Raw genomic sequence first — 23,889 nt, forward strand, 5'->3', positions numbered from 1 at the left:
GCTGTGGGGGGATGTGGACTGTCACCGTTGGCCCTGTCCCATCAGAAAAGATATTCAATTAAACAGGGATATTACTATATACGTTTAAAGAGAACACATTGAGTTTTGACATTATGTATTGACATTATGCATATATGTTAACAGACAGAAAGATGTGTGTGTGTAATTGTAACATTCTGTTTTTCAGATCTGCAGTTATGGAAACATCTGTTGAGGAGAAAAAATGCAAAACAAAACAAATTTATTTTAAAAAGCTGCTGTATTTGATAAAGTGTTAGACCTCAAATTATTGGCTGTTAGTGTTCATCAAACTTCTACATTTTTTTTAAAATGGTTATACCTTATTTTATTACAGAATGAAAGGGTTTTGTTTTTTTTAAAGAAAAGTATCAGTTACTCACCTACTGGGTTGTCTCTGTCAGGTTGATTCAAAGATGCATTTTGCCCTCCCATTAACACACAAGTGAATTCAGTGTCTGCATTCACATCACTGGGATTTACTGTGAGAAAACTTAGTGCATCGTACACTTTCTTTCCATCCTTTCTTGATTCAGAAACTGTTGTCAGAACTGTAAATGGCAGATCTATTTCACTGGTGATGTCTTTTCCGTTTTTCAGCCATTTGAGGTCATGTTTCTTTGGTACAAACTCTTTCACAAAGCATTGGGTGATATTGGTGCCGTCAAAAGAGGGAATAACTGTTGTATTACAGTTTTTCTCGATTGCTTAAACACTATAACCAGGCTTTTAAACTAAAATTTCAAAACCGTAACGCTATTTTTCAAAAAGCTCACCCATTTCCCTGAACTATAAACACTATTCCCTGCTTTGACACATGAGTCAAATTTGGTGAACTGTTACTGCAAAACTCTACACACAAATCCCTACATTTTTCAGTGCTTACACCATGTAGTCATTTAGAAAGCACTAGCATTCAATAATGTTAACTTAAGTCAGCATAGCTTGAGCTCAATTAGCACACAATTAACCAGGTGGAAACACTAGGAGTCAAAATTTATCACACACCAATCAGAACCTTCGAATGTGTGACAGTTACAGTAATGAGTGCTTCTATTTTTGTAGGACACAGAGACGACCACCTGGTGGAGGCAGGTTAAGGCTTTTGTCGGAGGGGCAAGAGAGGGAACTTGTAAACATGGTAATTGCAAATAATGTAATCCGCCTGCAAGAGATTCAAAGGAGAGTGATTGAGGATGATCATCTTTTTCGAGGCATACATGCCATCAGCCTCTCCACAATTGACCGCATCCTCCGAAAGAATCAATTCCGGATGAAACAGGCATACCGAGTCCCTTTCGAACGAAACTCTGACAGAGTGAAAAACCAACGTGTGGAATATGTTCAGGTATGAGTTTGGATATTGTATAAAGTATTGTGTACCATCACAGCATGGCAGTTTATGCTGCCATTTCAGCACTCTTGAACTGTGGTTCAGGGTACCGATTGACTCTACTGTGTTATGTGTTTTGCAGAGAATCTTTGAGATTGAAGGACGGCCTGTTCCCCATGAAATAATCTTTGTGGATGAGGCAGGTTTTAACCTGACCAAAAGAAGGAAAAGGGGGAGGAACATAATTGGCCATCGGGCTATTGTAAATGTCCCTGGTCAGCGTGGGGGGAATGTCACTATGTGCGCAGCCATCAGCCAACGAGGGGTACTCCACCGCCATGCCGTACTAGGACCCTATAACACTATGCTTCTCCTTGCTTTTCTTGATGGTTTAAGACAACATATGTTCCAGCTGGACTACAGGGAACCAGCACAGCCAGAGCAGCCTCACTACGTTGTTGTGTGGGATAACGTCAGCTTCCATCGCGCTGCTCTGGTTCGTGACTGGTTTACCAATAACCCAAGGTTTTCTAATATCTTTCTGCCTGCATACTCTCCCTTTCTAAACCCGATAGAGGAGTTATTTTCGGCATGGCGGTGGAAAGTGTATGACCGAGAACCTTATGTCCGTGTTCACCTCCTTCAGGCCATGGAAGAAGCCTGCCTAGACATATCAGTAGATGCATGCCAGGGGTGGATCAGGCATGCAAGAGGATTTTACCCCCGCTGCCTGGCTAGGGCCAATATAGCCTGTGATGTGGATGAGATTCTCTGGCCTGACCCAGACCAAAGACAAGATGCTGAGGTGGAATAATGTTTTTTGGTGTGTGTTGTACTGTATAGTACATGAATAAAAATGTGCCACTGTACATACATTGGTTGCGTCTTTTGTGTTTATCATGTGAAAAGGTTTTTGAAGGGGAGAACCATAAGCAACCTAATTGTTTTGGAACTATTGTTTTGAATTAATTGTACCAGTGTGCAAAACTCTGTTGTAGTGTGTGTGTTTTTGAGGGCTTGTGTTTGATGTCTGAGGGCAAAGTTTGGTTTTTCAGCAAGAGTGAATAGTTTTGAGTGTAGAGCTTCATTTTGACCTGGAAATAGGATGTTTGGGAAATTGAGTGAGATGTTATGGATTTGTGTTTACTGTTGTGAGAATATGAGGCATAGTTTCAAGAAATGTGTTTTAGCAATCGAGAAAAACTGTAACAGTTGGATTCTGCTCAAACCCCTCTGAAAAACAAAGATTGACACAAATGTATGGAAAAGCATGAAACATTTTGAACACATCTTCTCATCATTATCTTCTTCTTTATTTTTACTACTTTCTACATTGTATACACATACTGTATGAAGCAAAATATATGGAATTATGTAGCAAAGAAAAATTGATAAATAACTAAAAATATATTTAATATTTCAGATTCCTGAAAGTAGCCACCCTTTGCTTTGAAAATTAAATCCTCTAGATTTAATTTTAATAGATTTTATAGAACATTATCCTAACCATGAATTAAAAGAATATAAAAATAGTTTTTGGGAGTTTTTTGTATTTATTTATTTTGTAAAACGTTTTACCTGCACAGCAGACAGTCAAAAGCAGCAGCACTGTCCTACAGTCCATCTTGTTTAACTGCATGTGTGTTAGTCCACTGTCTGTGGATGGTTTCAGCATAGGTGGAAGAAAGAATATTTGCATTTGTATCTTCTCAAACCCATGAGAGAAAACTTGAATAATGAAAGAGTGTTTACACAGAATAAATTACCCCACCCCACAAAAAAGAGAAAAAAAAACTGTGTTGAAAACTGTGAATTATTAATTTGTGTACATTCTTCTCTCTTATCAAACAAGCAGAACTAGAATGGAATTGGCAGTCATTTCTATTGTATTGAACCTTGAAATTAAGATGCATTTTAATGCTGGATTACAGCTATAAAGTAATGTGAATCCTTTAATAATTATTACCTTTTCTGAAACTGTATTTTGTCTTTGAGGCAACAGTTTACAACAAGTAGTCATTAAATGTAAAAGAGAAAAATCTAAAGTAAAAACAGACATAGGTAAACCATAGTGTGATTAATAACTTGGCAATTACAAGTGGAAAGCAGTCAAGAAGGATATAACAACAAATCAACTCTGACTAAATGGGGCCGACATTTAAAGAGTTTTTGCTTGTGTAAACAACTAATATAATATCTTACAGTTTTTCCCAAATGCTAAAACACATGTCACAAATGTTACCACCATGTTCCCCAATGTCCAAACACAACACCCTTCTCTAAAGCTACATAAACACAACCACACCTTCCCACTGCAAAACTCAAACTCCCACACCAAGAGAGCAGCTCGAAGCTGTCAAAACTGTAAACACTATACACAGCATTACACACTACAGCAAAACAATTGAAAACACAATGCTCAATTTGTGAGAAGGTTCTTTGTTTCATAACTGCCAATGCATATTTTAGAAACTATACAGTAACGGATCGTCGTAGATCTCTGCAGAGGATTAGGCATTTAGATTTGTGAGTTTCATATGAGTAGTATAAATCTATAGAAAATCCTGCATGTACGTACACTACTGTAACACAACTCAATGCAAAAACAGAATCAATTGCACACAACAGTAATCTTGAAAACATGAACAGGGTGTGAAGTTTTTTTTATTTACGTTATTCACACCACACACACCACAATCACTGTGCGGCATCATGTCGCTGAGCTGTTGCTCGCATCTCGTCCGTAATGATGGTGCGAGGTTGTCTTGCTCTCCCTCCTGGACCTTCTCCTCTCCCATGTTGGCCTTCTCCTCTTCCTCGTTGGTCGCTCCTCTTCCTCCTCTCATTTGAACTCCTCTTCCTCATTGGCCTGCTCCTCTTCTTCCAGGGCCAGCTCTTCTCCCTCCTCTGCATCAAATTCCTCTTCCCCTGACTCTGCCTTCATCCATTGTGTTTGTTTGGAATCTTCAGCATACTGTGCACTCTGAACTTGCTTTTACATGTGGGTACAGCATTAGCAACAAGTGTCTTCAATTTTGAGTCATTGTGTGTAGTGACTGACGCCAGGTGTGTTCCCTGTGTTCAAAGATTGGTGACTGTGGCAAGCATTTTGCATCACATGGGCTTTCATTTGAGAATATGAGCAGAGTTGTTTTGCAACATGTGTTTTAGCAAGGAAAAATGTGTTTAGATTTATGAGTACAGAGGGTTGTGTTTTGTGAATTGTGTCTTCATGTGACATGTGTTTATGGTACTGGAATATGGTGGCTACATTTAGTAAATGTGTTTAGACTACTGGTCATTTGGGTTACAGGATTGGCTTTTGTGTTTTAGCATTTGAGAAAAACTGTAAATATTACTTACTTTCACAGTTATATATATATATATATATATATATATATATATATATATATATATATATATATATATATATATATATATATATATATATATATATATATACATATTATGGAATGCCCTTTAGGAAAATATTATATACATATTCCAACCAAAGTCTGAATATATAGAATGAAACTTGAATATATAGAATGAAACTTGAATATATAGAATGATCTTCTGAATATATGAAATGAAACTTGAATATATAGAATGATCTTCTGAATATATAGAATGAAACTTGAATATATAGAATGATCTTCTGAATATATAGAATGAAGCTTGACGTCACGGAGGCGCTTGCGCCATCTAGTGTTTTCCTTGTTTGTACCTGCGAGGAATGGCACTATGAGCCAGTCCGCACGGAATTTTGTGGCTCAAATTCTAAGTAATGAGGAGCTAATTAACACCTTGGCAAATGCATGTTCTGGCCAACCTAATATTTGTACTAGTGTACCGCATCGTACTACTGATGAAGAAATTTATTCACTTTTTCATCGTGGAAGACCAAATGCAGTGAACCTCTCCGGTCAGATAACCCCTGGCTATCCAGCTAACGTTATGGAGAACGTGCCTTCCACATCACAGGAGTGCCCCACAACAGGTCCCATCTACAATCTTAGACCTTTTACTCGAAAGGGCCCAAGGCAGAAGAGGTAAGAACAGAACTAAATGCACTGAAATTACTAGTGGAAGGTTAGTAATAGCCCGTAGGTTTCAATTGCTCGACGAAGCTAAGTAAACAAAAATATCACAAAAAAACAAAACAAAAAAACTGTGCGATAGACTGACAGCGTGTGGACGTGGAGACTAAACTGTGCACAACAGTTAATTTGTTTAATTGTGGAAACATTTCTATAATATTTCACGTCCCGTAAGCTTAATCTGCAAACATTGTGTAAAAGCAAAGCACATCAGTTGTTACAATACATAGTTGTTGGCAGTATATAATTTAATGAAACCTTTTTTAAAGCAACAAAAAGTACTCCGTGAATTGAAGACATTTGTTTATGTGATTGTTAAGTTTCTCCACCCATCCATCCCACTATCTTCCATCATCTATCCATCCATTCATCCATCCATTCTCTTCCACTTATCCAATTCAGGATTCCAAGAGCCTATCCTAGCTACCATGGGGCTAGAGGGTGTTTATTAATGCAGATTAGACATGTGTACAGCATGGTGTATTTTTTTAATTAAATGTACTTCATTGATCAGAGAAGTGTAATATAACATGCAGAAATGTTTAATTTGCCTTTATCCTCCATTAGGTTTCCAGCACAGCTAAGCAGGTCACATTCTGTGGCTCAGTCTTTCACCAAAGAAGTGATTCTCTTGCCAGACCATCTAACTACACATGTGCCAAGGCGTAACAAAAAAGCTTGGCTTTTTGAAAATGGACATATAAAATCTGCACTGGAGTTTAGCTGTGACTGGGACTCAGACAAAGTAATGCAGGCAATAAGGACTGCCTTCCAGCCAGTTGTTGAAGGATGCAGGTAAGCATTAGATCCTTTTTTATAAAAAAAATATATATTTTTTGTTACTTAGATTATTATACTATTAAAGGTCAACTTTGGGTATTTCCAAAAAGGATCTGGGAGCACCGATCAGATGACTGGATTGATATCTTTTAGAGTTAACAAAAATTAAGCCTTTTAATGTATTGTATTGTATTGTAGTCTGTTAGCCTTAACAAAAATTTCATATACACTATGTTTTCTTCCTCCCCTAGGCTACAGATTTTGCTGGCATGCCACACCAAACTAGTTGAGCCATCACTCACTTCCAAACAGACTTTGAATGGAGACCTTGTGAAAAAACTGTTTCATCAGAAGTCAATTTATGTCAGACCTGACAAGGTCATCTTATGTGAGGACAATGAATCAGTAAGTAATCCTGATCATTTCAGCAAATGTATGTATGTTCATAAAATGAGAGTGAAAAAGGCAAAGATGGATTTTAAACTCCCTTAAACATTGTCACTTGTATTATGTTTTAATACATAATACATAAACATATTACTAATATTTATTATGACATTTTGTTGTCAGTATAATGAAATGTATTATCTGTTTTAATTTACAGACATATTCTGATGGAGAGAGTAGCCATACAAGCAGGCAGGATTTCACAGAAACGTTGAATTCTGACAAATGCGGTAAATATTCCTATCTAAAAGTCGCTCCAAATAAACTGTAAATTAAGTTGGTTCAGTGTCTGTTACTTAGTCATCTTAGGCATTGTGTCTTTAGCTAAGTGTCAAGTCTTTGTTAAAATCATATTTAAATTTAGTTTAATATTTTGAGCAGGAAGAAATGTACCCCTAAATACATGAAAAGCAAAAGCTATAAATGTGATTAGATGTTATTCAAAAGTTAAACTCCTGTTCTTTGTGTTCTCACAGTTGAAATTTCTAAAGAAGTTCCCTCAGCCATTCCCATTGTTAACGCACAGTCCATGTCTGTTGATGATGAGGTCATCTGGTGCGTTGCTACCCAAGATGTTTGTACTGTTGAATCTTCCATCTCTGCTGACACCCTCACAATGTCCACCAATCCTGCTGTCGTTGCTACTGATGAGGATGAGCCTTACTCCAGTGGAACATCTGCCTTTGTCAGTTACAACACACCTGGCTTATCAGTGGGTTCTTCTGCCAGTGTTACTGGTGACACACGTGTCTTCTCTAGTAACACCTCCAGTGTGTCCAATGGACCTACCCAGCCAAGTTTATCCAGCACATCCTACAGGTATGTGTTTTGTACATGTTTGTATATTTTAATCTTTTGAGCTATATTGTGCAAAAGTCATGACCCACCCCTGCTTTCTTTGTATTTTGCTGGAAAAATAGGAAAGAAGCGCAGTGATTTACTGAAGTCTACAAAATTCTGTCTACAAACAGACATGGAAGCGCAGTATATTAGAGTAGAACAAAACTTGTAGAATTTTAATGAGCTTAAAATTCAAAATGTGATATGAGCTACTTTAGTCTTCAACATAGCTTGAACTCTCTTAACCAAGCTTTCTTGATGGTGATGTCTTCTTTTTATTGAATTTCTTTAAGCATGGTTCAGGAATAGTTTTCCAGGCTTTTTGTTCTGTTCTCTGTCAAGATGATCCCACACAACTTTAATAATGCTGAGGCCAATCTATGTATTGTGATAATGTAATTATGTCAACATCATTTATATGTAATTTAACTAAATAATTTACAAAACATTCTGGCTTTGCAGTACATATCTTGGCCTGTTTGAGGAAGAATACCTGTCAGATGACCCCGACCTCCAAGAAGCCATTTCAAGGTCTTTAGACTCAAGTGCAAGTGAAAGGTCAGTACAACACAAACTTTTACATGTTGAAAGGTCAACATATTAACCATTATTTTATGTTTTTTGCGGAAAAGGAGTCATCTACTGTCTAGTTTTGGATCAGTTTGAATAAGCAAACTACGAACTGCAACCTGTGATTTCTGTTGTCATTTGAAGATTACCAAGGCTATCAGATTACTTATATTTTACTTGATATATGTTTTGGTTTATTTTTACTTTTTTGAATGGAGGTTGGTTGTCAGTGTTGGATCTTGTTGTTTTTCTTGTTCTGCTTGTATTTATATAGTGTATTTATACTATTTATAAATACTAGTGTATTTATGACAAGATAAAAATGTAAACTTAGTTTAACTTAAACTTAATCTTTTTTCCATTATCACAAACATTCTTGATTTGTATCTCTTTTTTGTTAAATATCAATTACAGTCTTAAGAATGGTACATCATTATTCTGTTGGTGGGTTATTGCCATTGAGACTAGTATATTTCTTTACTGTTTTTTTTTTGTGTGTGTGTATGTTTCAGTGACGTCCAGAGCTTAGAGAGAATCTTGGAGCAGATTGTTACTAGAGTAAATAATGACAGCACTGTACGCTTCAACATCATAAGGCGAAATGTGTGGGATGGAGCATCCAGAGCCATGGGCAGATCCAATTTTTCACCAGAGAAAAAAATAGATGTGAAGTTTACTGATGACTATGGAATATCTGAGGGTGCTGTTGACAATGGAGGACCTACTCGGGAGTTCTTCCGACTTTGCCTCTGTGAAGTCAAGGACAAACTTGGCATCTTTGAAGGTCCACCCAATGCTAAAGTTCTTACGTGCAATTCTAAAGGTACTTATGATTTTATTAATTGTTGCCATTTGATTTATTTTACATCAATACATTATACATCAATTGGTTTGTGATTACATGTACGAGTTTAGTATCTCATACAGTTAACTAAACACATTTTTTTGGCAATGACAGAATTTTTGTACCACCACAGAGGATTTTAAAAAATTAAACCTAGATTGACTGAAGGGAAGATTGTCTGCTTTAGTTGAAAGGTTTGAAACAGTACTACATATTTAGAAATTCTGGTCATTTTTATACATGCTCTCTCATTTCTCAAAAGTAATTATTCAAATGACTGATATGGTGTAATTCAACAATCAAGAGATGCACTTATGAATGGAAACACAGATGTTTTACAACAAGGTGCAATAGTAAATAACTGGAAGGACTTTGCCAGAAAACATCTAAAAGAACTATGCTATACTACTATGAAGATATGGACAGATGACACCAAGATTAACCAAAATGATGGAAGGAGAAAAGCATAGTAAAGAAAAGAATAGCTTAAGTCACACATGGTGGAAGCAGTGTTATGACACGGGCATGAGTAGCTGCCATAGAACCAAGCCACTACTGTTGTCAATGATAGCACTGGTGATTTGTGAAGTGTAAAGGGCAATCTGTTCAGATTCAGCCAAATGCAAATGCTAAATTGATTGGACAGTGTAAATTGATAATAACCCAAAGCATAACAAGCCAGCTCAGTTACCTGATCTGACTGTAAGGCTGTAAAGAATTGTAAAGAATTTTAATCCTTGTATTAAAAATAATACATAAAATGGTGTTAGCTTTCAATCACTTGTCTAAAGCAACCATCTTTAAAGATGGTGGATAATGTATAAAATTGACTGTAATTCCTAATCAGCTGGTGCCATTTTTTAATAAAATACCTCGAAGGAATTGCACTTTAGTATCATCTTGATTGTTTGGTATTAAAATCCAAGGTGGTGGTGCACAGCAAAATTAAGATGATTTTGTTATTATCCAAACTATTATGGGTGCAACTGTATGGGCAATATTTTTTTCAGAAATAATATTTGGTAACTTGTACTATAAAAAATGCCACAGTAACAAAAATAATGATGCAAGCTTTTGAGATGATGTTTTATTTTATTTGTTAACAGCAATGAAAGATAATGGATACTACTATGCTGGCCAGATCATGGCAATGTCAATTGCCCACGGGGGACAGAGTCCATGTTTCTTGTCTGAACTCTTCTATGAGTGTCTTCAAAAGGGTCCAGACAATGTAAAAGTCAGCACTGATCATATTACTGATGAGGAAACAAGGTCACAAGTGCAGTCGGTGAGCATATTTTCCTTTGGTTCTTTCAATTTCATTGTAGGTCTTTTTTTGCTTGTCCAACATTTTTACTAACACTTCCCTAATTTTTCTTGCCCGAGTCCTGCACCTTTCTAGTAAAAGATCAAACATTTTAATGGCTACAAGAAGGAAGAACTAAAAATGTGTGTGGCAGGTTATGGTTCTGTTGGTTACTGCCCAAGAAACTCCAAGTTTCAGTTTTCAGAATTTAATGATTGCACTTGTTTTCCAGCTTACAGTTTTTCTCGATTGCTTAAACACTATAACCAGGCTTTTAAACTAAAATTTCAAAACCGTAACGCTATTTTTCAAAAAGCTCACCCATTTCCCTGAACTATAAACACTATTCCCTGCTTTGACACATGAGTCAAATTTGGTGAACTGTTACTGCAAAACTCTACACACAAATCCCTACATTTTTCAGTGCTTACACCATGTAGTCATTTAGAAAGCACTAGCATTCAATAATGTTAACTTAAGTCAGCATAGCTTGAGCTCAATTAGCACACAATTAACCAGGTGGAAACACTAGGAGTCAAAATTTATCACACACCAATCAGAACCTTCGAATGTGTGACAGTTACAGTAATGAGTGCTTCTATTTTTGTAGGACACAGAGACGACCACCTGGTGGAGGCAGGTTAAGGCTTTTGTCGGAGGGGCAAGAGATGGAACTTGTAAACATGGTAATTGCAAATAATGTAATCCGCCTGCAAGAGATTCAAAGGAGAGTGATTGAGGATGATCATCTTTTTCGAGGCATAAATGCCATCAGCCTCTCCACAATTGACCGCATCCTCCGAAAGAATCAATTCCGGATGAAACAGGCATACCGAGTCCCTTTCGAACGAAACTCTGACAGAGTGAAAAACCAACGTGTGGAATATGTTCAGGTATGAGTTTGGATATTGTATAAAGTATTGTGTACCATCACAGCATGGCAGTTTATGCTGCCATTTCAGCACTCTTGAACTGTGGTTCAGGGTACCGATTGACTCTACTGTGTTATGTGTTTTGCAGAGAATCTTTGAGATTGAAGGACGGCCTGTTCCCCATGAAATAATCTTTGTGGATGAGGCAGGTTTTAACCTGACCAAAAGAAGGAAAAGGGGGAGGAACATAATTGGCCATCGGGCTATTGTAAATGTCCCTGGTCAGCGTGGGGGGAATGTCACTATGTGCACAGCCATCAGCCAACGAGGGGTACTCCACCGCCATGCCGTACTAGGACCCTATAACACTATGCTTCTCCTTGCTTTTCTTGATGGTTTAAGACAACATATGTTCCAGCTGGACTACAGGGAACCAGCACAGCCAGAGCAGCCTCACTACGTTGTTGTGTGGGATAACGTCAGCTTCCATCGCGCTGCTCTGGTTCGTGACTGGTTTACCAATAACCCAAGGTTTTCTAATATCTTTCTGCCTGCATACTCTCCCTTTCTAAACCCGATAGAGGAGTTATTTTCGGCATGGCGGTGGAAAGTGTATGACCGAGAACCTTATGTCCGTGTTCACCTCCTTCAGGCCATGGAAGAAGCCTGCCTAGACATATCAGTAGATGCATGCCAGGGGTGGATCAGGCATGCAAGAGGATTTTACCCCCGCTGCCTGGCTAGGGCCAATATAGCCTGTGATGTGGATGAGATTCTCTGGCCTGACCCAGACCAAAGACAAGATGCTGAGGTGGAATAATGTTTTTTGGTGTGTGTTGTACTGTATAGTACATGAATAAAAATGTGCCACTGTACATACATTGGTTGCGTCTTTTGTGTTTATCATGTGAAAAGGTTTTTGAAGGGGAGAACCATAAGCAACCTAATTGTTTTGGAACTATTGTTTTGAATTAATTGTACCAGTGTGCAAAACTCTGTTGTAGTGTGTGTGTTTTTGAGGGCTTGTGTTTGATGTCTGAGGGCAAAGTTTGGTTTTTCAGCAAGAGTGAATAGTTTTGAGTGTAGAGCTTCATTTTGACCTGGAAATAGGATGTTTGGGAAATTGAGTGAGATGTTATGGATTTGTGTTTACTGTTGTGAGAATATGAGGCATAGTTTCAAGAAATGTGTTTTAGCAATCGAGAAAAACTGTAATAACTTATACCTCAGCCTCCTGATCGGTTATGGGGTTTCATAGGGTTAATGTACTAATTAAACACTGAAGCTATTAGTTTTGTATGTTCTACTAAATAGTAGAGTCAAATAATTCATTTTATAATTTCCTCATATTGTTTTTAGATCATACAGGCCGAGAATGATCTACAGCTGCAAGATGCAGTTGCACAGGCAGCCAGCTTGATCAGTCTTGCTGGTCACAATGTTTGCATAACACTTCAAAACAAACAAGAAACTGCTTTGGATCTGGCTCACTGGTATGTCCTTCAACGGACCCGTGCACCTTTTGAAAGGTATGTCTAAACACATACTGTAATGGTAAAAAATTAAGCCTGTCAAACTAAAGTCACTGTGTTGTGAAACGGGTATTAGCCTGTTTGGGTGGTACAGGTCTGTAGCGCTCCATGCTAGTACAGTTCATAACAAAACAGATATCTTTCATTCATGAAATTAAAATTCACATAAAACGTTGTATCTGTGCCGATGTAGGCATGTGTTTAAATATGTAAATAAAAATAGATTCAAATTGAGTAGCATTTGGGTTGATTGTAGACTGACAGAAAAGGTATGCCAATGGAACAAGAGACCAGATGTATTTGAAAGCAATTTGTCACTTTTACTCCAATTCATGACAGGTCCCTGTGTATCATATTTCAGCTCAGTTGTTCCATGTATAGGCATTTTTTATCTGTATCTAAGACAGTCTGGCCCTGTAAGGGGAAAAATGTTCTTCACCTCTGATACAGCAGTCCACAGGAAAGTAAAATGTAATTAGTTCAGAAATGTCTCTTGATAAAACCTCAAAACCTCTTGTTATGATACAGGTTCCAAATCCAATCAAATACAAATATAATAATAGTAATATAAAATACAATTTGATTTTGTTTTATTTTGGCTAGGTTCAGAGATGGCTTGAGGTCTCTAGGTGTCCTAGATGCTCTACAGACATACCCTCTTCAGATGAAGTGCCTTTTCGTGAAAGCTGGAATGGCTCTCAGAGCAACTGATATGGAGAATCTATTCCAGATCATTCACTCCGAACGAGGGAGTAATGCATTTCAAGATGAGTGCCGGACCCTGGCTTTCTGGCAAGACTATCTTCAGGAGGCAGAATGTGAGTTTACTACTTGGCACATTGTTTGACCATAAATCAAAATTCTCACTTTTGTGCAGCAGCATCATGAAATTACAGACATAGATGCCATAACAAAAAAGGTAGATAGATAGTACTGATGCAAGTGCTGGGTTTACAAAGAACATTGTATCCAAATGTGATTTCAGTTTGACTTCAGTGTATTAACAGGATAAATAAATAACAGGATAAATAAGAGGATAACTAAATAAATAAATTATTACCAATCCTGTATACTGAGTACAAATAATAGGCTATTGCTGCATCCACGTACATTTAATATGTTGTGGTCTCCACTAACTTCTTTTTTTGACATTGTGGTTTCACTGTATAGCCTAAATAAGCTTCATGTGTGTCTTTCAAATTACAGCTTACTTTTAAAAATATATACATGTTTCACTTTTGATTTAATCTTTTGGTAATTTAATGTATCTGTACATCAGTAGTCTTAGTCAGAATATCATTATGATTTTGTATTTTTCTATCTTATAGTTGAAAATGATGTCTCTTTGGAAGATATTCTTGTTTTCTGCACTGGATGTGACAGCATACCAGCCCTGGGTTTTTCTCCAAAGCCAAGCCTTGAGTTCGTCACTAACTGCAGATTTCCAGTGGCCAATACTTGTGAAAATATCCTTCGTATACCAGTTCATGCAGTGTACACTACTTTCAAATCAGACATGGATTTTGCAATACGGAATTCACCAGGATTTGGAAGAGCATGATGTGTTTTCTTAAGGATTGGTGACATGATGAGGATTTGGGTTTTTTTCTATTTTGCATATGCATTTTTTATTTTCTTGTTTTTGTTAATGTTGTTAACCCCGCATCAGAGTACACCCTGGACAGCAGTAGGACTGTATAGCCTAAATAAGCTTCATGTGTGTCTTTCAAATTACAGCTTAAATACCAGTTCATGCAGTGCACACTACTTTCAAATCAGACATGGATTTGATAAGCCGAAGAGAATGGATAGAATAATTTTGTTTCAGTTTATACATGTGGGGCATTTTTTTGTTTTTTGATTGTAGTTAATTTGTTTTCCTGCTTATATGGCATGTTTTGTCTCTGGTATGACCCATAGTAACATTACATTATTTAGCACCCCTGCAGTGAGCAAAATAATATGCCACAATCTCATTGTTATATAGAATTAAGTTTTCTCAAATGCTTCCTGTGTTCAACTATTCCACATAATGTGAATTTTCAAATGAGATGAGTTAAGCTTTATTTCAGTGTCCCATTTGAACATTTATGCTTTACACAGAACTTTGTATTAATATCATTTAACTTTTAGCTTAACTCACAGGTTTAAAAATGTTTTTGTTAGGTTTTGGTAAAGTTTTGAAAAGTATTACAGTAACCCTACATACTAAAAGGTAGAAAGACAGTATCTCCAACACTGGCAGCAAAGTTGTCTATAAATGTGACAGACATTGGTTAGGTCAAACCTGGTTATGTTACAGGTTGAAATATGAACATTATATCACACTATATGACTTTACAATCTTATCAAATTATTATATATTATCAAAGTATTATAAACAATAATAATAATGATAATGATAATAAACATAACCTGGTTTGCAGGGAGTGTTTTAAGGATTTTGTTTGCATATTTTACTATACTACTTGATAACACAGGCTCATTGTAGATTGTTTGGGTTTTTTTTCCTCTTTCATTTTGTTTTTTTAAGACCAGCCCTATTACTGCAGAATATTATTTCCTTCCTATGGGTACTGGAAATACACAAATAAAGTGTTCTGTGTTTCTACTTTTTATGTAATTTGTGTCTTTAAAAAAAAGTTTAAAGAGTTTAAAATGTATAACATATTTTATTTAATGAATGAATCATAATTCCTGTTTATTAACAGATACATTAGTACATCATACAATCATATGTAACATATACTGTAACATTTTTTTACTGTGACAAGTATGGTTTGTCATGAAAGAAAAGTGTAGTCTAAACACTTTATTTGTCTACTTTTATGATTTAAATGGCACAAGTGAATATGAAGATAAAACCAGTCTTTTTATCTTACCTTTCTTTTACCTAAATAATAGCCTTGGACCCTTTTCAGTATCATGATATTTCACAATTTTTAGTGTCTGGCACTCAAATAATTTTTTTAATTAACACAAACAAATTTACTAATAACTTAACTGAAGCATGCGGCATGCTGTCAAAAAAACTTCTATCCCATGATTTCCATCGTCACTCAAGGGGTCGATCTGCCTCAAGTCAGCCGTCAACTGCTGGTGATGGTAAGAACGATGTCTGAAGTGCACTTGACTGAGCGGTCTGTGATGCTGAGGAAGTTGCAACATTCCAACAGTCCACAGCTGCAGCGGGGAGTGATTTTCCATTGTCCTTAAGCTGTGATGGTTCCACTGATTTACAAATTCATCCACAGATCTGTTAATTCTTGGAAGATATACATGGTGAAGAGCCCTAATATGAAATGGATCAGTGCTATCTAAAATCCCAACATTTTCCATAAAGAGGAAAAGGTCTTTAAAGTATGCTGACACAACTCTGTTTAGTTCACCCCACAATCTTTCAATTCTTTGATTATGCACACTTCGTCCAACCATAAAGCTTCCTCTGTTTGGCCCTCGATGTTCAATCATAAACCGTGCAATATCAATATTCTCACTGCCAGCATCACCCCTGACACGTTGTGGGAGGCCAAAGAGATCAACGGCACTCTGGAAAAGTTGCATAGCAGTTGATGCTCTGTTATCTGTGCAGCATCTCATGTAGGTAATGCAGCGACTGTAGCCGTCAACTCCTCCATGAAACACAAACCCCCAAGGATTTAACTTATGGTTTGTGTCAATATGCCTGGAATAAGAAGAAATATATTATTATTATGACACTAGATGTACATTAAAATAAAGGTCTATGACTTTGACATTGTACTTCTGTCATGTAAACTATTTCTGGAGATAAACAATATTTTAAACCCAGACATTATACAACATTGTTTATTAAAACACAAACAAAATATTATATTACTACAATGCAGGAAGTAATAATTAACATTAATCAAATTTAAGACGTGAAAAAAGGCATACCACACTTGATTTGGGACAGTGACATTGTAGACCCTCCGCTGAATTGCTCTCCGTCCTCTCAAAGCTCTTCCCACTGGATCAACTATTCTTAAACGTTCTCGCACTCGCCACCGCTGAACTCTGATTCCTCTTCCTCTCAAACTACCACTAATGTAGGATTCTCCTGAGCCAGGGGTATGTGTAAGAATCTCAGTAATGAGATGATCAAGATCCACATTTGAAATATTATTAAAATTTCCATAGTCCACTAAACCTAGTTGTATCCTGTGGTTGTACAGTGTTCGAACATTTACTGACAACATTTGAGATATGGCCATCCAACTAAACCCCAAGTCTCGCATGTCAGTCAGCTGAGTAGCTGGTATGTTGTACCTAAAAGAGTTAGAAACAAAAGAAGAAATATGTTAACTTCTTTCTTATTTCTTGCATTCATTATCTTGTTTGCCATCTCTTGACTCTTTCAAGTGCCATACACATTATGAATGAATTTGTTTCCATTTTTATCACTTACCTTGGCCTTCCTCTTTGAGATGTAGAATGATATAATGAGCCCATAACATGTGCTTCAGCTTCTGCTCGAAGTGTTAGCTCAGTTGACATCTCCATCAGTGATTGATAAATTCCCTCAAGAAGTGTGCATAATCTTCTCCCAGAAACGTTTTGTTGAACATTATTCATGAGCACTAGAAATTTTGCAATAATGAAAACGTGTTCTTCAAGGTGACGTAGTATAAATTCCAAATTATTTCTACCATTTGCAGTTTGAACAGCTGTCGCAAAACAGTTGTCAAGCTCTAAAAAGTACTGAAATAGTTCAGCTGATGCCATTTTGTAAAGGCAGAGAATTCAGAAACACATCATCTCTAAAAATGAGGTTCATACATTCTATATATTCAAGTTTCATTCTATATATATTCAAGTTTCATTCTATATATTCAAGTTTCATTCTATATATTCAAGCTTCATTCTATATATTCAAAAGATCATTCTATATATTCAAGTTTCATTCTATATGTTCAAGTTTCATTCTATATATTCAAGCTTCATTCTATATATTCAAAAGATCATTCTATATATTCAAGTTTCATTCTATATGTTCAAGTTTCATTCTATATATTCAAGCTTCATTCTATATATTCAAAAGATCATTCTATATATTCAAGTTTCATTCTATATATATTCAAGTTTCATTCTATATATTCAAGTTTCATTCTATATATTCAAAAGATCATTCTATATATTCAAGTTTCATTCTATATATTCAGACTTTGGTTGGAATATATATATATATAATATTTTCCTAAAGGGCATTCCATAATATGTATATATATATATATATATATATATATATATATGTATATATATATATATATATATATATATATATATATATATGTATATACATACATATACATATAGATATATAGATATACATACATATACACATATAGATAGATATAGATATTGTTTTATATGAAATATTCAAGTATACAAGTTTCAATTGTAGAGACTAAAATATCAATATATTATAATCAATTAAAAGCACTCTACCTGATACAATACAGATAAAGCCAAATGTTCTCTACCATTGTGATAAAAGGAGCAAATCTTTATATGATTCGTCTTGTGCTCAACTCACTGTGTATCCTTTTGGCACAGTAATTCACTGCTGAGTCCTCAGTCTTCAAATTGTTCATCTGTAGATAGACTTTATTGCTGGAGATGGTTAATCTACCCTGGACTAACTGGGAGTAATGGATAAAAGTACTATCTGTGTGTATAAATCTGATACACTCCAGCCCTTTACCAGGAGCCTGTCTGATCCAGCAACAAACTGAGCTTCTAAAGCAAAATCTTTCTATCTATCTACCGTAGTCTGTGCGACTCGCTGTCTTTGATGAAAGAAAGTGCGTTTATTTACAGTTAAAGTTAGTTCAGTAAACAGTTCAATGTGCAAACAATCCACGGGGATCTCGTCCGAGTTCCAATATAGTGCATTTCTGTCCCCTTTCCAGAAATACTCCAGTGCTTGTGATCCACCTCCACGAAATCCATTCCATCCCTGTTCCTAGTGGAAACGAACACAGCAAACAGTATGTCTCTCTTCTTGCAGGCGCACAGTTTCCTCACGACACGATACTTGGGCTATTACCAGGCTTAGACCAGCTCTGACTGTCATCTGACCACACCATTAAGTAGCTCTGCTCAAAATGTCGGATGATTGGAAGCATTTGGACACGGAATCAGTTCCAGGTGTAGTGGCTCCAGCTCCGAAGCGCTTCTGGGTCGGATGCCATTCGCACCTGACTTCTGGAAGTGTGACTTCCATAAACAATGTGCCACAGGATAGCGAAGAAGAAAATGGAGAGGAGAAACACAAACAAAAACAAAGACAGGCAGGTCGACTGGCGAGGCCCGTCCAACCATGACAGTTGTAGTTCCACCTTTAACACAACTTGAAACAAAGGGAGCAACCAACAGGAGTGTTATCTTTCTGTATACCATCCTGACAGTATGCCTGGTATCTCTGCAGAACTACTTTAAATATTTTCAATGTCCTTTTATTATGGTCCTCCCATCACAATCAAATTCTGCTTTTAAAATTAAATTTAAAACTGCCAACTCAGCATTATCACTACTACTGGTTTTAGATTTACATATTCACAAACAACAAAAGACTTAATAAATTATCTTCCAAAACTATGTTATTGAAAGATTTTGTTAAAATTGGACTAAATTTTGAAAAGTTTCTTCTTTGAACTTTTGATTCGACTAGTTGTTCTACTTTGTGTTGTTGTACACTGATGCTTCAATTTGAAAATACAAAGTTTCATACTGAATTGAATTGAATTGAATTGAATGCTTTATTGGCCATATGCAGGTTGCCCCGCAGAGGAATAGGACCCCCCCCCCCGACTTACACACACAACAAAGACATCACATGGGAATACAGTCGGAGATCGGCAGCGTTGCAGAGAAAACACTGAAAAATTACACAACAATGGGAAAAGTACAAGAGGAAAAAAAAGAGACCTCTTCTCACGCTGGGCACCTATGGGAGGACAGCATGAGAACAGGAAACAAAAAAAAACTCATCTGCACAGAGAGCACATTAATGTCCACATCACAACATTAGAGCACGTGACTAGCCACAGGGGTTGGATAGGGGGGTGGGGGGTAATCCGAAGGAACACAGCAGTCGTCCTACACAGCGCTACCATTTCAGCGCGGCACGCAGACCCGCCGTCTTCCCCCGCAGGAAACAAGCATCGAAGGCGTTTGGAAAGGGAGGGGGATGAGTGCGTGCTTATCAGTGTAAGTGTATGTGTGTGCGTGTCCAGAGTCCAGCTGAGACAGTGTCCTTCGCCCTGTCAGGCTAAGTAAACAGTCTGCCAGCCAACCCAGGTGGCCTTGCATGGGATGGGAAGAATAGTCATCACACAGTCATTATCAGGGAGTTGTTTTGGTGGGCTCCAGCCTTGGGCCTGAGCAGCTGGCGCCGTGGTGTCCATATGTTGAATATTGTTGATTTCTCCTTTATGCGAGCAGCTCCGAATTTAGCACTCTGACACTGGTCTCTCGATCTCCCGTTGGAGAGCCGCGAGCCTCCCCATGATGGTATCAAACTTCTGTTCCGTGGTGTTGTCATTCTTTTGATTCTGAGACCCCACAACTGCAGTGAGCCGTTCTGCGATGTGATCCAACTTTCGCTCAAGGGTGTCATTGTGAGCAGGCCCCTCTCTGATGTATCCCATCATACGCTCAATGGTGTTAGTTTGAGTCTTCACGGCAGCTGTAAGCGTCTCCAAGGTGTTAACCATGCTGCGTTCAGTGTGAGAGGTCGCGCCTCGTCCCGTCGCTTCAATTCCAGCGGTCAGCCTTGGGGGGGTTTGAACAGCTGGTTCCGCTCTCTTATTTCTCCGATAAGTCAGGGCCAAGCCAGCTCCGATCAGCAAGAACCCTGTTATCATGGTTCCGAATAGGTAGATATCAGTTTATTTTTAAAAATAAGCCAGAACCATGTGCAGTTTTTTTTATTAGACCTGTTTCATTTCCTGAGTTGTTATTTTCTGCTGTGACTAGATGGTTTTCAGTATGTTTGTGTCTGAAACCGCAGTTTAAATACTGAAGTATTTAATACGTGAACCCGGTATCAGTGTCACTTGAGTAATACATACATCAGTCCACTGTTTCTATTTTACAGTTGGTAAATAAATATTAGCCACATACCTCAATAGTTTCTGGCAATTAAGGACCCTGGAATGTACTTCACATGGTTTTTGCTTGCTACCAACTTCTTGGCTTTAAATATATTATCTCCCGCTGCTGGTAATGCTACTTTTGCATGTGTCCATTTCACGTTTAGGAAAGGGAAACCTATTCTTTGAAGCACCATTTTTATAAACGTTTCCTTCACACTGTTGTCAGTCAAAGAATAACTAGAGACCTGACACAGGGTCCAGCAGCCAGCAGCAGTAACAGAGCTAACAGGACTGATGTTAAGTTGAAATGATGTGAGTTCATTTGTCCTCTCCACATGGCACACATGATCCACTCACTAACTTCATTTTGCCAATTTTTCAATATATTTAAATTGAACATTATAATTTTTTCATGAACATAAACATATAGCCACATTTTTTTAAATTTTCGGTAGAGAGCTTGTGCAGCAAACAATTTGTACTGCCATGCCATTTAATTATCTCTTAAAACATTTGTAGTTAGTTCATTTATTGGTACATTAAATTTTGTATAATGAAGAGTATTTTAAATAATGAGTTAATTGCAGCTAAATGTATTTCTTTGCCAATGCAGAATCAATTTCACATGCATTTAATTTGTCATCATAGTGCACTTTAGGTACTGTAATGAACCGCAATAAACTTTATCTTTACACAAGTATTATTGTGCAAATTTACTTGTATAGGCCATTCAGACTATAGAATAAAATGAGGCTTCCAGTGTTATTAAGTCTTTCTTCTCTGTAACATTTTTTTTTTTTTTTTTAGTAGTAACTCGACAGACAGTCAACACTATTTCCACCATTCATCTGATTAATAGATTAATTGATACTGATAGATTCTTAACAACCCAAAAGATGCAGCAGCCAGCATTGGTATCAAAGCTACAGAGAACATGTTTGATATTTAAGCTGAAGAGATGTAAGCTGTTCATTGCCTGTTCGTGCCTAATGCTTATTATGAGGAAAGGCTTATTGTTAACTTAAATACATTTGCATTTTTTTAAAGCAATGACTGAGTAGACTGTTTACTTCCTCTCTGTTTTTCTCTCATTTTGAAAGCAGTTTAAATGCTTGTGCAGTTGTCAGGTAAACAGTGTCTTCCCCACAGCTGCTATTAAAACATGATAAGTGGAATAAAATGAAGCTCAGTTTTTAGCTAGACAGAGACCTTGGAAGATGTCATGATACTGAAACACTGCATTTATTGTATTTCATCTATTTAAACAGCAGGATGTCTGGTGAGGCCTGAAATGATCCTCTCATATATGAACAACTTCCTGTGACCATTTTAACTTACCATTCTGTTTTATTGACTTTGAATACCTTTGATAATGAGATGACCTTCATCATGACAGTGGAGGAGACACCAGTGGAGAAGTTTAACTGCATGAAATGTAAAGAACTTCTCAGACAAATGCAAGACTTTCTTACACTAAAAGCCTTAATAGATTTAGTATTAGTAACACTTTCATTATACTACAATTATGATGAAAGGCAAATGTAGCATAAAGGGCTGTAGGATTTTGTACAGCTGCTTAAAGAATTTCAGTCACTGTGAGTCTCGAGCACAATAATAAACAGCCGAATCTTCAGTCCTCAGGCTGTTCATCTGCAGATACAGCTGCTGTTTGCTGTTGTCTCTGGAGATGGTGAACCGCCCTTGGACTGACTGAGAATAATAGATGTAAGCACTGTCATATCTGATGTTCGCAACCCACTCTAATGCTTTTCCAGGTGCCTGTCTGACCCAGGCCATCCAGTAGTCACTAAATGTAAAGCCAGATCCTGTACAAGTCAGTTTGTGGGATTCTCCAGGTCTTTTAACCACTGGTTCAGACTCAGTCAGAGTCTGACTATCACCACCTGTAAAATAAAAAAAAATGCAAGTAACTTTGCATTTGTCTTATTGTAACTATAGGGAGACAAAATAAAATACAATATCAGCAAAAATCTTCACCTGCCCAGCAAACAGTTAAAAGCAGCAGTCCTGTCCTACAGTCCATCATATCGATCTGTGAGTCCACTGCTCTGTCGTTCACTCTACAGTCAGATAAGTAGAAGTGAAAGACATCTGAGTTTGCATTAACTCCTCCTCACTGGATGACTTTAGCTAAATTTAGCATGGACATTGGTTTTTTTAAATCTGATATGTTAAAGCTGAGACTGTGAATTAAGTCACGCACTCAGTTCTGTCACCTACAAGAAAACAGCACTCAGAGAGATCAAAATGGAACATGATAATAAAATAATATAATAATGCTAAAATTATTCTGTTCATGTTTGAAGTCTACAAAGTGAATTTTAAGCTGATCTAAGGAAGAAATCAGTCAGCAGTAATGGAAAATCGATGTGTCTTATGTGTCATTAGGGTGAAATCAGTAGCTAACAAAAAGATCTGATCCCTTTTCCTGATCCCTGTCACAGGGAAAATTACTCATTGATATTTTAGTTATCTTTTCACTATTAAATACAATATTGCTACATCAATATTAGGTACTGAATGATTTTTTGTAGTTTTTAAACGGACTTCTGTCACAGTGGTGGCTGAGCACTATAATAAACAGCAGAATCTTCACTTGTCTGACTGTTCATCTACAGATATCCGCAGAAATTGTTCTCTGCTGTCTCTGAAAAAGATAAACCAGCCTTGAACTGACTGAGAGTAGTATTTCTTGCTACCATTATAATTGTCAACCCAGGAAACCCACTGGGAGTCCATTTGTGTTCTCTTTGTACGTAGAGATAGAAAACATCTGAGGTTTGCATTGAATCCTCCTCACTCCAGGATAACAATGGGATAAACTTGTCTATCAACTTTTTTTTACTATGTGTTATCCACAGCAAACTAAATTAGAGCCAAACGTACTATTCACTGTAATTTTTTGATTATCCATTATTCATTGTTTTGTGACAAACAATAATATTTTGAATTAAAGTTCTCTTCCAAAACAAGTCAAAGTCAAAGCTTCAGTAATCCAGCTCAGTGCTCATATATTCTTATTGCTAGGTGAACCTGACCTAATGGTTGTTTTAAACCTTTTCTGCTACTCCATATATCTATTTGTAATATTAACCCTTGAAGTGCC

At 37.0% G+C, this 23,889-nt stretch overlaps 3 protein-coding genes across 3 annotated transcripts; all 3 read left to right on the forward strand.

Moving 5' to 3' along the window:
• Nucleotides 1-708: 708 nt before the first annotated feature.
• Nucleotides 709-2,552, forward strand: LOC308411980 (uncharacterized protein). The gene is made up of 2 exons (XM_080906055.1): nucleotides 709-1,366; nucleotides 1,494-2,552. The coding sequence occupies exons 1-2, from the start codon at nucleotides 1,043-1,045 to the stop codon at nucleotides 2,163-2,165; spliced, it is 996 nt and encodes a 331-aa protein (XP_080762181.1). The 5' UTR covers nucleotides 709-1,042; the 3' UTR covers nucleotides 2,166-2,552.
• Nucleotides 2,553-5,087: 2,535 nt separating this feature from the next.
• LOC308412215 (uncharacterized protein) lies at nucleotides 5,088-15,243 on the forward strand. Its single transcript, XM_080906387.1, has 11 exons — nucleotides 5,088-5,403; nucleotides 6,019-6,246; nucleotides 6,483-6,636; nucleotides 6,836-6,908; nucleotides 7,155-7,497; nucleotides 7,981-8,076; nucleotides 8,601-8,911; nucleotides 10,039-10,220; nucleotides 12,470-12,639; nucleotides 13,246-13,460; nucleotides 13,971-15,243. The coding sequence occupies exons 1-11, from the start codon at nucleotides 5,096-5,098 to the stop codon at nucleotides 14,201-14,203; spliced, it is 2,313 nt and encodes a 770-aa protein (XP_080762513.1). The 5' UTR covers nucleotides 5,088-5,095; the 3' UTR covers nucleotides 14,204-15,243.
• Nucleotides 10,484-12,321, forward strand: LOC308411830 (uncharacterized protein). The gene is made up of 2 exons (XM_080905868.1): nucleotides 10,484-11,131; nucleotides 11,259-12,321. The coding sequence occupies exons 1-2, from the start codon at nucleotides 10,808-10,810 to the stop codon at nucleotides 11,928-11,930; spliced, it is 996 nt and encodes a 331-aa protein (XP_080761994.1). The 5' UTR covers nucleotides 10,484-10,807; the 3' UTR covers nucleotides 11,931-12,321.
• Nucleotides 15,244-23,889: the final 8,646 nt, after the last annotated feature.

The sequence above is a fragment of the Rhamphochromis sp. 'chilingali' genome (assembly GCF_963969265.1).
Source record: "Rhamphochromis sp. 'chilingali' genome assembly, chromosome: 15".
Classification (NCBI taxonomy): domain Eukaryota; kingdom Metazoa; phylum Chordata; class Actinopteri; order Cichliformes; family Cichlidae; genus Rhamphochromis; species Rhamphochromis sp. 'chilingali'.